The 14,333-nt window shown below is 43.5% G+C and overlaps 2 protein-coding genes and 1 non-coding gene across 5 annotated transcripts in view; 2 read left to right on the top strand and 1 right to left on the bottom strand.

Moving 5' to 3' along the window:
* Positions 1-9,360, bottom strand: part of SACM1L (SAC1 like phosphatidylinositide phosphatase) — a 56,170-nt gene extending 46,810 nt beyond the window's left edge. For 2 of the 3 annotated variants that reach the window (NM_001194852.4, NM_001357303.2), the window contains 1 exon segment: positions 9,212-9,360. In NM_001194852.4, the coding sequence (NP_001181781.3) occupies positions 9,212-9,243 (32 nt within the window). In that variant the 5' untranslated portion in view covers positions 9,244-9,360. 3 annotated transcript variants of the gene reach the window in all.
* LOC144339134 (uncharacterized) lies at positions 6,826-10,483 on the top strand. Its single transcript, XM_077992295.1, has 3 exons — positions 6,826-9,096; positions 9,379-9,690; positions 9,841-10,483. The coding sequence occupies exons 1-3, from the start codon at positions 9,084-9,086 to the stop codon at positions 9,891-9,893; spliced, it is 378 nt and encodes a 125-aa protein (XP_077848421.1). The 5' UTR covers positions 6,826-9,083; the 3' UTR covers positions 9,894-10,483.
* On the top strand, positions 9,639-9,711 carry TRNAR-ACG (transfer RNA arginine (anticodon ACG)). The gene has a single exon. It is a non-coding gene; the product is annotated as a tRNA-Arg (tRNA).
* Positions 10,484-14,333: the final 3,850 nt, after the last annotated feature.

The following is a 14,333-nucleotide window of genomic DNA, read 5'->3' as shown; positions in this document are numbered from 1 at the left end:
AAAAAGTAGATGCCTCTGTTATTATAAGCTTTGTATACTACTTATTTTTAAACCATATACCTAAGATTGAAATAAAAATAAGTTTTAAAAAATGTATTATAGGCCAGGCACGGAGACTCACGCCTCTAATCCCAGCACTTTCAGAGGCCGAGGCGGGTGGATCACAAGGTCAGGAAATCGAGACCATCCTGGCCAACATGGTGAAACCTCGTCTCTACTAAAATACAAACAAAAGAATTAGCTGGGTGTGGTGGCGCACGCCTGTAGTTCCAGCTACTTGGGAGGTTGAGGCAGGGGAATCGCTTGCTTGAACCCAGGAGGTGGAGGTTGCAGTGAGCCAAGATCGCGCCACTGCACTCCAGCCTGGCGACACAGCAAGACTCCATGAGGTTAGGAGTTCAAGACCAGCCTGGCCAACATGGTGAAACCCCATCTCCACTAAAAATATAAAAATTAGCCAGGCATGGTGGCAGGCGCCTGTAATCCGTGCTACTCAGGAGGCTGAGGCAGGAGAATAGCTTGAACCCAGGAGGCGGAGGTTGCAGTGAGCCGAGATGGTGCCACTGCACTCCAGCCTGGGGGACAAGAGCAAGACTTCATCACCCCCACCAAAAAAGTATTATAACCAAGTATACAAATAAGAGTAATTATGGATCAAGGTAGAGATGTCTCGCTCAAAAGTCCTGAGGCTTTTGCTTGATCTTCTCTCTCTGGGAGATGCTGTTGGAATCTAAGTTGCTGATGCTGCCATCAGGCTATTCTGATAATGTCACTGAAAGTGGTTGTCTCTGAAAGTGGTATCTCTAGGCTTAAGAATTGGAGCAATGATCGGCCAGGCGCGGTGGCTCAAGCCTGTAATCCCAGCACTTTGGGAGGCCGAGACGGGCGGATCACGAGGTCAGGAGTTCGAGACCATCCTGGCTAACATGGTGAAACCCCGTCTCTACTAAAAATACAAAAAACTAGCCAGGCGAGGTGGCGGGCGCCTGTAGTCCCAGCTACTCGGGAGGCGGAGGCAGGAGAATGGCGTAAACCCGGGAGGCGGAGCTTGCAGTGAGCTGAGATCCGGCCACTGCACTCCAGCCTGGGCGACAGAGTGAGACTCTGTCTCAAAAAAAAAAAAAAAAAAGAATTGGAGCAATGAAAACGTGAACAGTGACTGCCAGGGAATCAACATTTCTAGGGGTGGTAATTATAAGTAATGACTCACAATTCTGTTAATCGTAACAGCAGGTATCATCCTAACTCACAGGCACCTACATATACGCCCTTACTGTTCTCTTCCTCTTTCATTTCCCCCCACTTTTGTATTGATCTTAATACTGATCTGAAGCATAATTGTTTTATGTAATAAATTTTATTCTACATGTTTTATGCTTCCTAGGCTTCGTTTCAAAAGTCAGTGAAATTAACTTTAACTCTCTAGCACTTACAGTCAAAAACAAGTAAACATTCAGTGGTGTAATTTTTGCCAGTGTGTATTGTTTTATTGCTATTTTTGTCTTTAAATCTTCACCAAACAAGCTATCATATTACTTATTTTATGAAATGGATTTCAGAAAACAAGATTCGATCAAGATTATTTGGTCATTATTTATACTGCTAATAACAGATCTCTAAGCTTTAAAGTAATACTGTATACTAACAAGGGTTCTGGTCCTATATAAACTATCTGGTGAGGTCATTAGCCTCCAATTCACTATTAACTCTAACTGAACAAGAATCCTACCAAGTATCTGTCAAGACAAGGGATTCGATATCTACCCAGAGTTCTGGTTCCCATTAATAACACACATACTATAGAAGATATATCAAATAGCATAATACTTGTATAATAATTGCTTCTATTTTGACTACGTTCATTCAGTTGGTTATTTTGCTTTTAAGGATTACTGTCCAAGCATGGGATAAAAAAGAAAAAGTGGTTGGATACAGTGCTCATGCCTGTAATCCTAGCACTTTAGGAGGCTGAGGCAGGAGGACTGCTTGAGCCCAGGAGTTTGAGACCAGCCTGGGCAACATGGCAAAACCCTGTCTCTACAAATAATGCAAAAATTAGCTGGGTATAGTGGCATGCACCTGTGGCCTCAGCTACTCAGGAGGCCGAGGTGGGAGGATCACTTGAACCTGGGAGGCAGAGGCTGCTGAGAGCCAAGATCGCATCACTGCGCTCCAGCCCGCGCAACAGAGCAAGACATTGTCTAAACAAAAAAAAAAAAAGAGGGGCCGGGCGCGGTGGCTCAAGCCTGTAATCCCAGCACTTTGGGAGGCCGAGACGGGCAGATCACGAGGTCAGGAGATCGAGACCATCCTGGCTAACACGGTGAAACCCCGTCTCTACGAAAAAAATACAAAAAACTAGCTGGGCGAGGTGGCAGGCGCCTGTAGTCCCAGCTACTCGGGAGGCTGAGGCAGGAGAATGGCGTAAACCCGGGAGGCGGAGCTTGCAGTGAGCTGAGATCCGGCCACTGCACTCCAGCCTGGGCGACAGTGCGAGACTCCGTCTCAAAAAAAAAGAAAAGGAAGAAAGAAAAAGAAAAGAAAAGCAAAACAAAAGCAGGAAGATCTTGAGGTCAGGAGTTTGAGACCAACCTGGTCAACACAGCAAGATCTCATCTCTACAAAAAGTGTTGAAATTTAAAAAAAAAAAGAATGAATCAACACTTAGGTTGATTCCCCCTTTCTGACTGTTGTGAATAATGCTGCTATGAATGGGGGTATACAAATCTCTCTGAGACCTTACTTTTAATTATTTTGAGTATCCCAGAAGTGGAATTAGGACTAAAAGCTAAATTCAACAAAGGCAGTATGGGTATTACACTTCATACAAATGCATTTAATCTTATAGTCACACCTGGGATTCAACAGCTCTTAAGAGTGTTTTTAAAAAATTAGTCCTGTTAAATTTTAAGAAAAGCAGTATGTTTAATTCTAATATTAACATCAAATATTTTTATTTTCTTTCAGTGTTGGCATTGTGATTTTCTAGTGTCTGAAAACAATTATCTCCCATGTAACATTCACATCTTATTTCAGACAACTGACCTCTTTAAAATCTTGTCAAATCAATGAGTAAAACTGGCCCACTTCAAAAATATTACTACTTACCAACCTCATACCCATTAAAATGGCTATTATCTAGAAGGAAAAATGAAAATCCAGGATAGAAAATAACAAGTATTGGCTAGGATGTGGAGAAACTGGAATCCTGGTGCTTTGTGGGTGGGAACATAAAACGGTGCAGTTACCGTGGGAAAACAGTATGATGACCCACTAAAAATTAAAAATAGAATTCCCGTATGACCCAACAATTCCACTTCCGGGTCTATACTCAAGATAACTGAAAGTAGGTTTTCTTTTTTTTTTTTTGAGACGGAGTCTCGCTGTGTCGCCCAGGCTGGAGTGCAGTGGCCGGATCTCAGCTCACTGCAAGCTCCGCCTCCCGGGTTTTTACGCCATTCTCCTGCCTCAGCCTCCCGAGTAGCCGGGACTACAGGCGCCCGCCACCTCACCCGGCTAGTTTTTCGTATTTTTTAGTAGAGACGGGGTTTCACCGTGTTAGCCAGGATGGTCTCGAACTCCTGACCTCGTGATCCACCTGTCTTGGCCTCCCAAAGTGCCGGGATTACAGGCTTGAGCCACCGCGCCCGGCCAGAAAGTAGGTTTTTAAAAAGATATTTGTATACCCACATTCATACTGGCATTACTCATAATAGCCAAAAAGGTGGAAACCACCTATGTGTCTATCAACAAATGAACAAACGAAATGTGGTACATACATATAATGGAAAATTATTCAGCCTTAAAAAGGAAATTCTGGGCTGGGCACAGTGGCTCAGGTCTGGAATCCCAACACTCTGGGAGGCCAAGGTGGGCAGATCACGAGCTCAGGAGATGGAGACCATCCTGGCTAATGTGGTGAAACCCCGTCTCGACTAAAAATACAAAACATCAGCTGGGCGTGGTGGCATGCACCTGTAATCCCAGCTACTTGGGAGGCTGAGGCAGGAGAATCGCTTGAACCCAGGAGGCGGAGGTTGCAGTGAGCCAAGATCGCACTACTGTACTCCAGCCAGGGTGACAGAGCGAGACTCCGTCTCAAAAAAAAAAAAGGAAATTCTGTCACATGCTACAAAATGGATGAACCTTAAGGACATTATGCTAACTAAAATAAACGAGTCATAAAAAGACAAATACTGCCACTTCATGAGGCATCTAGAGAAGTCAAATTTATAGAGACAGAAAGTAGAATGGTGGTTGCCGGCGGCTGGGAGGATACAGAAATGGGGAGTTGTTTAATGGGCACAGAGTTTATTTTTGCAAGATGAAAAGAGTTCTGGTGATGGATGGTGATAGTGGTTGTACAACATGAATGTGCTTATTGCCCAGAATTGTATACTTAAAAATGGTTAAGAGGGTAAATTTTAAGTTTTATTTTACCACAATTTTTAAAAATAATGAAACCACTATTTTGTATAGGAACCACAGTGATATGTCATAAAACTGTAGCAAAAACATATTCCCTCAAAAATCTTATGTAAAGAATCTGGCCAGGTGCAGTGGCTCATGCCTGCAATCCCAACACTTTGGGAGGCCGAGGCGGGTGGATCACTTGAGGTCAGGAGATCAAGACCAGCCTGGCCAACATGGTGAAACCCGTCTCTACTAACAATACAAAAATTAGCCGGGCCTGGTGGTGCATGCCTGTAGTCCCAGCTACTCGGGAGGCTGAGGCACAAGAATCACTTGAACCTGGGAGGCGGAGGTTGCGGTGAGCTGAGATTGTGCCACTGCACTCCAGCCTGGGCAGCAGAGCGAGACTCCATCTCAAAAAAAAAAAAAAAAAAGAATTAAATCAAGATCTTAATGATCAAATTTAATATATCTCTGGTTGAAAAGACAGAGGCACAACATTTTACTAGGTTTGGTGAGCAAAAAGAAAAGAACTTAGTAAAGAAGGATCCCCTGTGCATACTACACTCATAGGCGGAAGGTGCTCCTACCTCCCCCATTCATCCTCCCTTTGGGTACCTCCTCACTGAGCCCTCCCTGGTTGCCTCTCCTATAGCTCAAGTTCATCACAGATTCCCCAGGGGCACGACCCAATTCCAAACCTGCTGGTGTTTCTAGAAACTCATTCTAATATGCTATCTTCTTTTTCAAAACTCTGTGTTCCCATCTACATCCTATTCCCTGAATACCCTAAAACCCATTCTCTCAACCAGACTTCTTCACAGGACTAGGTCCAAATTCCACCTAATCTGAAGTTCTAATCCATAGCACCATCTACCAGAGCCCCATATCTTCCAAAGAATTCTCTTCTACCAGCATGTTCTGGTCCTAACTCAGCTATGTATGCCATGCCCTAAAATATTTCAGAGTGCATAAAAACTACCAGGACAGCTAAACTTGCAGATTTCCACGGCTCATCCCCAGAGATTTTCACTCAGTAGGCCTAATGTGGGGCCCTGGAATATGCACTTCAAACAAGCATACCAAGTCATTTGATGTAGCCTAGCACTAACCTAGGCTGGCCAGGTTAGCCTAGGTAAGCCTGAACTAGCCTGAACTCCCAGCCAACTAATGCTTTGGATACAAACCCCATATGATCTGTGCTAAAACTCATGAGACTAACCGTGGCTGCCCTATACCCCTCCCTTCACCAGGAGAGTTCTGTGAATAATATAAATGTTCATTATATTGAACAGATTACATGTGTCTACATCACAAGGTAGCTTAGGTTACATCTGTTTTCAAGGTTGGATTATACCTGACTGATGACCTCACAGTTATGAGACTCTTTTAAAAAAGGCAATTTCCTGAGGAAACAGTATTCTTCAGAGGCATGTGCAGCCTGATGCAGTATCTAAAGGATTCCCTGCCTTACACCTAGTTTCAAATGACCTTTTAAAAGAAAAAAAAAAGAAAAAACGCTTTAAATGTATCCAATAATTTTGCACCTCTAACTTTCCACTGAACCTTCAGAAAGTTATTAGTGAGCTTGAGGTCTGAGGAGCATAAGAAGTGCCCAAACCACATTTGATGTCATTTCCCTGCAAAGGAAATGTGATACCTATGCTTAAGTGCCAAGATATTTTAGCTTATATATAGGGATAGATAAGCTGCTTAAAAATTACATTTTCAGTCTAATTATTTTGCAATTTCAAATTTATCACTGTCTGACATTATCCATGCCTATACAAATGACTTAAAAAAGAAAAATGGAGCCTAACAGGATATTCAGAATTGCCTGGAAGTTTAAAAAGTATGAATTTTAAATTCTGAGCAAATCGATATTCTGTTTTCCACATTAAATATATGGAAATTCATATGGACATGTCAACTATATTTGGTTGTAAGTGACTCATTTCAATACCTGGCATGTCTGAGGACTAAGGCGAGAGCAATCTGATAAGAGAAAAAAAGGTAATATGGATAACGAAATGGAATGGAAAGATCACTGGACTCTGGACCAGCTGTATTCCAAGGTCAGCTCTACCATAGCTTGACTGTATGATCTGACTTTGTGGCCAAGGGCAATTATTAGACTGTTTTCAACAATGACAGGATACATATCAGCCTATGACCTCACAGAGACACTGTGAAGACAACACACATGAAATGACTTCTAAGCTATGTTTCTTCAAAAGGATACATTCCAAATTACCCTACACTGTGTTCTTTTTGAAGTGCTAGTACGTGGTCTATACTGGAAAGTTCCTTTCATTCACTCAGTTGATTCACTGAGGAGCTGCTCTGCACAAGGCTCTATGCTAGCTACTGAGGAGGACTATAGAAGAAAATGTTAAGGTGTAAACTGGTTGGAAAAACAAAATACAGCCATGTGCCATGTAACAATGCTTTGGTCAACAACAGACCCCATATATGATGGTGGTCCTATAAGCTTATAATACTGTATATTTACTGTACCTTTTCTTGTTTATGTATGTATATATACACAAATCTTTACCACTGTGTTGCAACTGCCTACAGTATTCAGGTGGGAGGCTCACTTGAGACTAGGAGTTAGAGGCTGCAGTGAGCTATGACCAAACCACTATACTCCAGCCTGGGCAACAGAATGAGACCCCATCTCTTCAAAAACAAAACGAAACAAAAGAAAAAAACAAGCATTTCAACATTTAAATAAATCCTGTAGCAATCCTTTTGTAATAAAATAATCAAACTATCTCTTTTGCATGGATATTTCTTAGAACATCTCTAGACACATTTTTTAAAATGGCTACTATCTCCTACCAATTCTTATACAGAAACCAATTTCACTTCTAAATGCACCCGAAAAAGAATACTCCTTAGGGCAGGAGCCACATTTAAAACCTTCAACAGCAGCCTCAGAGCAGGAAGGGCCAAAAGGAAGGAATAAAAATGGAAATTCTAACTCATAAACCCCTTGGTAAAGAAAAAGTTGCAAAAAAGTTGTACCTTCACATTTACAGAAACACTCAAAACTTTTTTTTCAGGGAGGAAAAAAGCTAGGACTGACAAATGAGAGAATGAGTTTCACATAACCCCAGTTTGACTTTATCACCCAAATAATTTAAGAGTTTCCACTTCTCACAAAAATCAATACAAAAACATCATTCTTACTACTTAAGGGACAAATTTCCTTTCTCTTTTATGTATACAGAGGATTTTCGTTTGTTTTAAGGTCTGAATTGGTTAAATTTAGTATTCTGGCAGCTGAAAAACAATCATCATAATTCTCAAGTTCTCCATCCTATTCAATCTTTGCCACGCTAAGCTGCATCAAGCCATGGCTCCGTATTGCTTAAACACATTTGAGACCTGGTGTAGGATCACATTAAACCCTTCAGTGCCTATCAGATAGACAATAACCTAATTAGCTAGCAGAGCACATGTGACAGTGGCCTGACCAGAAACACAGTGGAAGACACTTCCTTGAACTCTTTCACCAACGACAAGGTGAGCACTTTGCAAAGGGGAACTGGGAGAAAATATGGAAAGGTGGAGAGGAAAATGTGGAGGGAAGCGTGCAGCTAGGGTTTTCAAAGAACATTACAGTAAACAGAAATGGCACAGGGGGTGGACTGTAGAAAAAGCAATCATCTTTTCTGCAACACACACAGTGTGGAATAGATGACCCCTCTCTCTGAATTTTGCAACTCTAACTTTCCACTGAACCTTTCAGAAAGTTATTAGTGAGCTTGAGGTCTGAGGAGCATAAGAAGTGCCCAAACCACATTTTGAGGTCATTTCCCTGCAAAGGAAATGTGATACCTATGCCTAAGTGCCAAGATATTTTAGCTTATATATAGGGATAGATAAGCTGTTTAAAAATTACATTTGTTTCTCCTACCAGATATTCCCAGGCTGTGGCCACCAGATTTTCAAACAGCCTAGGGGTATAAACACGAAGTGAGTACAATTATTCACAGACAAGAAAAGTGTGGATGCTAAATGGGTAACACTAAGGGAAATAAACACGTGTTGTTTTTAATCCAAGACAAACCAAAGTCTTCAAAAACACCTATTTTATAACTCTTAACCACCAGAGCCTCTCTCTCAAAGATTCAACAACTTGGATTTACCGAAAAGTCAATTTGCAGTGTCAGAATTCTCGAGATTAGCCTCTGGCTGTCGACATAGACTTAAGAACCTGCTTTTGGCTGGAGCTGTTTAAAATTTAAACCAAAGTAAACTCCTTCAGGACCTTAAGAGTACTGACTGTACTTTAAATTTTTTCTGCACACTGAAGAGTGGTCAGGCAGGCTTCAGTACCCAGATAGGCTGTAACCCAAACAAAGGTTTGATGATTTGTGTGTAGACTCTAAATCGCTGTTTCAGGTCCGTTAAGTAAGAAAAAATTCTTTTTGTTTGCTAAGTCATACAGCTAAATTCAGTCTCTAGCTCTCCATAGAAAGTGGGGACAAGCGTGCCCTGAAGGGCCGCATCATAACGCCGACCCCCACTCGCTGGAGGCCAATCTGCAGCTTCTCTCTTCAGCTGTGGGCGCTGGGGCCGAGCACGGTGGAGAAACGCCGGCGCGCCGCTGGTTCCCGGTCCATGGCTACTCGGGCAAGGCCTAGGAGAGGCCGCGCCGGATGAGGAAGACCGGTAAGTGCCAGGAGCTCCCACACACTATCCGCCGCCCGGGACTCAGAAGCCCTCCCCGAGGCCGGGGCCCGCAGCTGCCTCCCTGCCCGCCGCCCCTCCGGCCCGTGGGACTCACAGCTTCAGCTGCTCATAAGCCGCCGTCGCCATCCTGCACAACCACCTCCTTCCTTGTCTCTCCGCCGGCCCCGCCCCGCGCCGCCACCTCGGCTACAGCGCTACCGGTCGCCCTGGCACGGCGGCCGCAGCGCCCAGCCTCGTCCCACCCCTTTCCCCGCCCCACAGGAGAGCCGGCCTTAACGGGAGGCGGTGGAGGACAAATTAGTGTGCGAGCTAGAGCACGCGAGACATGCCGCCGTTGCGGCGGGTTGGAGTGCGACGAAGAGCGCCATGACGAAGCCGCTGCGGATTGGTGGAGCGCGTTTCGGGGAAAGGCGGAGCAGCGGGAGCTGTGGCGCCGGGGCGAAATGGATCGCTGGTTACCGGAAGCCTGTTCATACTGCATAAGGGTGATCAGTCCTCGCGGAGAAAGCTTTACCAGCTTGGGGCCAGTGGCGCAATGGATAACGCGTCTGACTACGGATCAGAAGATTCTAGGTTCGACTCCTGGCTGGCTCGCAGTGCTCGTTTTGCCACACTTGCATGTATTACAAGACCTTGGAAAGGCGTATGGTTAAAATGTGAAAGTTAAATATCTCAAATTTTGATGCTAGTTTGCTCACAATGTCATCCTTTAAACTATGCTAGGAACCTGGAGTTGTCTGAGGTGGTTCGCAAACTGCAGAGCGTCCTGTTCCTAATGATGCACCTGAGAAGTGTAAATGGGGTATATTTAGACAAACACACCTGGAAAAGTAGCAGTTTGGAGTGGGCATTGCTGTGGCCGGAGGTTAGCAACCGGATGACGCAAAAGCGCATTTAAGGCAGCGGTTCTGGCCTTTCCCCGCCATGGAGCAGAAGCCCCCATAGCGATGTGATCCAACCAGCAGCGAAGAAAACCTGCAGTGCGGCTGCGCGCGGTAGTGGGGGTCCACAAAACGTCAGAATCTGCAGAAGCCCTGGCGTTTGCGAGCTCCAGCTCCGAAGTCAACCCGGCCCCCAAATTCCACTGGGAAACCTTAATACATGGGTGTTTTTGCAGTAACAAGACCTCGGGTAGTCTAGTATATTACCCCTCATTGTACAGATGCGCTACTTGGACACCCGAGAAGGCTCGAAACGTCTGCGGCCTAAAGGGGACTCGAACCGTGGGATTATATGAGTCATCGGACACTGTCCGTTGAGTTATCACTCGATCAATTAATTTCCGCAACATAACGTTTTCCCCTGATAAAATTATAGATTTTTAAAATATATAAAATTATTGGGAATAATAACGCGATTCCTACCCTAGATCATTACTATTATTTTTTTTCCTTAAAGCCTTTTTTTCTTCTATACTTTTTAACATGGGTATACTTGCACATGTGTTTTTTCAAATTGGGGTTGTGTGGAAGGAAATAGGTTCTTCATTTTGTCCCCTTACCTTTCTGTCTGAGATTTAAGGTCATTGAATATTCTTTGAAGATATTTCATCAGAGAGCTAGATATTTTATGCATAACCCTTATGCTGGGAATTTGGGTTATTACCAGTTTCACACTTAGAAAAAATGATGCTGCTTAGGAGTTCGAGACCAGCCTGGGCAACATAGCGAGACCTCATCACTAATACATAAATAAATAAATAAATTTTAATTAGCTAGGTTTGGTGGTGTGCACCTGTAATCCTAGCTACTCAGGAGGCTGAGGTGGGAGGATCACCTCAGCCCAGGAGGTCGAGGCTGTGACCATGCCACTGCACTCCAGTCTGAGCAACAGAATGAGACCCTGTGTTGAATTATTATTATTATCATTATTATTATTATTTCAGATGGAGTCTCACTCTGTCACCCAGGCTGGAGTGCAGTGGCGTGATTTTGGCTTACTGCAACCTCTGCCTCCCACGTTCAAGTGATTCTTCTGCCTCAGCCTCCCAAGTAGCTGGGACTACAGGCACGTGCCACCACAGCCGACTAATTTTTTGTATTTTTAGTAGATATGGGGTTTCACCGTGTTAGCCAGGATGGTCTCGATCTCCTGACCTCGTGATCCACCCACCTCGGCCTCCCAAAGTGCTGGGATTACAGACGTGAGCCACCATCCCCGGCTGAATTATTTCTTTGTCTTACAAATTTCTAGAGGTGGAACAACCAGGTGGACATCTGTAAGGTCCATTTTATGGACATTTTTAAGACTTTTGTTACTTTCTAACTGTCCTCCAAAAAATTAAACCAAAATACACTTCCATCAACAGCACCTGTTTCTCTGTTTTCATGCATGCTAACCAACACTGGATATTATAAATTTAATCGTGATTTGCAATTTTCATAATTGAAATATGGAACTTCCTTTTACATGCACTTCTTAATGTATATATTTTCCCTTGATGTATTTTTTTCTTACAAATTTGATTTTTTAAATATATTAAGGATATTAACTCTTAAGTACATTGCAATCTTTTTTCCAGTTTATGATTTACCTTTTCAATATTTTTTAATGGCCAGGCACGGTGGCTCATGCCTGTAATCCTAGTGCTTTGGGAGGCCAAGGCAGGTGGATCACTTGAGGTTAGGAGTTCGAGCCAGCTTGGCCAACATGGTGAAAGCCTCTCTCTACTAAAAATACAAAAATTAGCCAGGCATGGTGGTGTGTGCCTGCAGTCCCAGCTACTCAGGAGGCTGAGGCAGTAGAATTGTTTGAACCTGGGAGGTGGAGGCTGCAGTTGGCTGAGATCACATCACTGCACTTCAGCCTGGGTGACAGAGCTAGACTGTCTCAAAAAAAAAAAAATATATATATATATATATGTATATATATATTTTTTAACTTGTAGTAATTCTCACTTTTATATATTCAAATTTACTAATATTTGGTTTCTTATATGATTTTTTTTTTTTTTTCTTTTGAGATGGAGTCTTGCTCTGTCATCCAGACTGGAGTGCAGTGGCTCGATCTTGGCTCACTGCAAGCTCCGCCTCCCGGGTTCACGCCATTCTCCTGCCTCAGCCTCCAGAGTAGTGGGATTACAGGCGCTCGCCACCACGCCCAGCTAATTTATTGTATTTTTAGTAGACACGGGGTTTCACCATGTTAGCCAGGATGGACTCGATCTCCTGACCTTGTGATCCACCCACCTCAGCCTCCCAAAGTGCTAGGACTACAGACATGAGCCACTGCGCCTGGCCTATTATATGATTTTTTAATGTTTTGTTCTTGTGTTGTTTTTACTATTTACTTTAATCAATTTGTCATTTATTTTGTTGCCATTTATCATGACGTAAAGATCAATTACTCTTAAAACCTGACACACTTTATTGAGCAATTACTTCATGACAGGAACTGCTCTAATTCCCTTACTTGGATGAATTCCATCATTCCTTACAACAATCCCATGAGGTAAATTCGGTTGTTATCCCCATTTTCACAGATGAGGGAACTAAACTGGCTTAAGGTCATTGAGCAATTGAGTTACAAAACCTAAGATAGCAGCTGAGTCTGGGCTCTTGACCCCCAAGGCTGTCCTGCCCTGAAGACTCACTGACCCTAGAAGACACCACATGAGTGGGTTCAAGGACAATTCCCTGTCTGGGCATGGATGGCAGTCACATATGCCACTTACCCCTCACCCCTACTAATTGGCAACAAGAAGACCCCATTTCTAGTCCTGATGATGCTTTTACCCACTAGCTCTGGGCTCTTGGACATTTCCTCTCCTTTAATAAAATAGGGGTTTAAGTTGCAGCCTGTCTCATAGGCTTTAGGGGAAAAAAAATGCTTCCATCTGAGCAGCCACCACCCATTGTCATGTAGAAGGAACTAAGAGAGGCAAAGTTTGACGTTTCTTCACCAGGTGGGAACCAAAAACCAAGGCTTTTGTGACATATAGTGAGACTGAAAACCAGAAAATAACCTGGCAGAAACATCCATTCTTCTGGGGTTTTTAAAGGCCAAACAAGCCAAAATCAGATTCCAAGGAAACCAATGTTCAGGATAAGGAACCAGCCAATGATAAGTAATATAAATTCATATCTTTAGGCGAGTTTTTCCTATAGTAAAATTGTTACATAAATATAACTTTTTACAAAATCTGCCAGAGGCCTTCCAGTGAAGACAGTCCAAGCTGCAGATGAAGCTTGTTGGCACATCCAAATAATTTCTACAACCTACTTTTAGGGCCAGCTCCCACTTGTAGACCTTTTAATATAGAAGTTAAAAAAAATTATTCAGGCAGATAGTGAGGGTACACGAGTCCTTGGTAAGGCTTTTCTTTTAATAAAAAGCAGCCCCCAAAACCATTTTTTTTTTTTAACAGAAAGCAGCCTGAAAAGTCAAGCTGCAAGCATAAATAAGCAAGCTAGAAGCTTGCATAGATAAATGCACCTGGAAGCCAGGTACATCCAATATGGAAGATTTCTCCTCTCTTCTGTTTGTTGCCATGTGTGCAGGTGTCAAGGCTCTGGCCAGGTAAAAAACCCCATCTGCATAATAAAAGATCAAGGTGGAATGGCCAGTTTCTCCGAGGGCTATGTAAATGGCATAGCTGGTCAAACCAATCCCTTGGGCTTTATGTAAATCAAACACCACCTCTTCAAACCCTTCCTCTGTGTATCAGACTGCTTCCTGCCAGGAATGGGGAGATCCATTAGGAGTCCTCCTCCCTCTGCATGGGGGAGCTGTTCTCTTTTTTCTGCCTGTTAAACTTTCTGCTCCTTAACCTACCCACGTGTGTCCGTGTCGTTAATCTTCTTGGCACAAAACAACAAACCTCAGGTATTTCCCCAAACAACAGAGCCGATTCACTTTGATCCATTTTGTCTATCATGGAGTCTGGCTTCCTGCTGAGTTTTCGAATTGGGTGTCCCCTCACTTTCACTCCGTCACAGGCTTGCTGTGGACCAAGTCTCATGGGCAACACAGGGCCCAGAACTGCCTGTCCTTGAGAGCTAGGATTAGTTGGAGGGACATGTATGTAACCAAGTGGTGGCAGTCCCTGAGGCTGCCTTACACCCCTGGACGTATCCACAGAGCCAGGGATTCTCCTAGAAGTGTCACATATCTAGTGCTGTCGCCTACCTGGGAACTTCTAACCAGATCTCTCTGACCATAACCCACAGGGTATGACCTACTCTAATGTTTTTTAACACCTAGAGTACAAAGTCTCA

Source organism: Macaca mulatta, chromosome 2, assembly GCF_049350105.2.
Source record: "Macaca mulatta isolate MMU2019108-1 chromosome 2, T2T-MMU8v2.0, whole genome shotgun sequence".
Taxonomy (NCBI): Eukaryota; Metazoa; Chordata; class Mammalia; order Primates; family Cercopithecidae; genus Macaca; species Macaca mulatta.
This window is presented reverse-complemented; position numbering and strand designations above follow the sequence as displayed.

What these genes read in the sequence shown, in the direction of transcription:
- LOC144339134 (XM_077992295.1), top strand. An exon ending in TACGGATCAGAAGATTCTAG is followed by an intron (nt 9,691 to 9,840) that starts GTTCGACTCCTG and finishes AAACTATGCTAG; the next exon opens with GAACCTGGAGTTGTCTGAGG.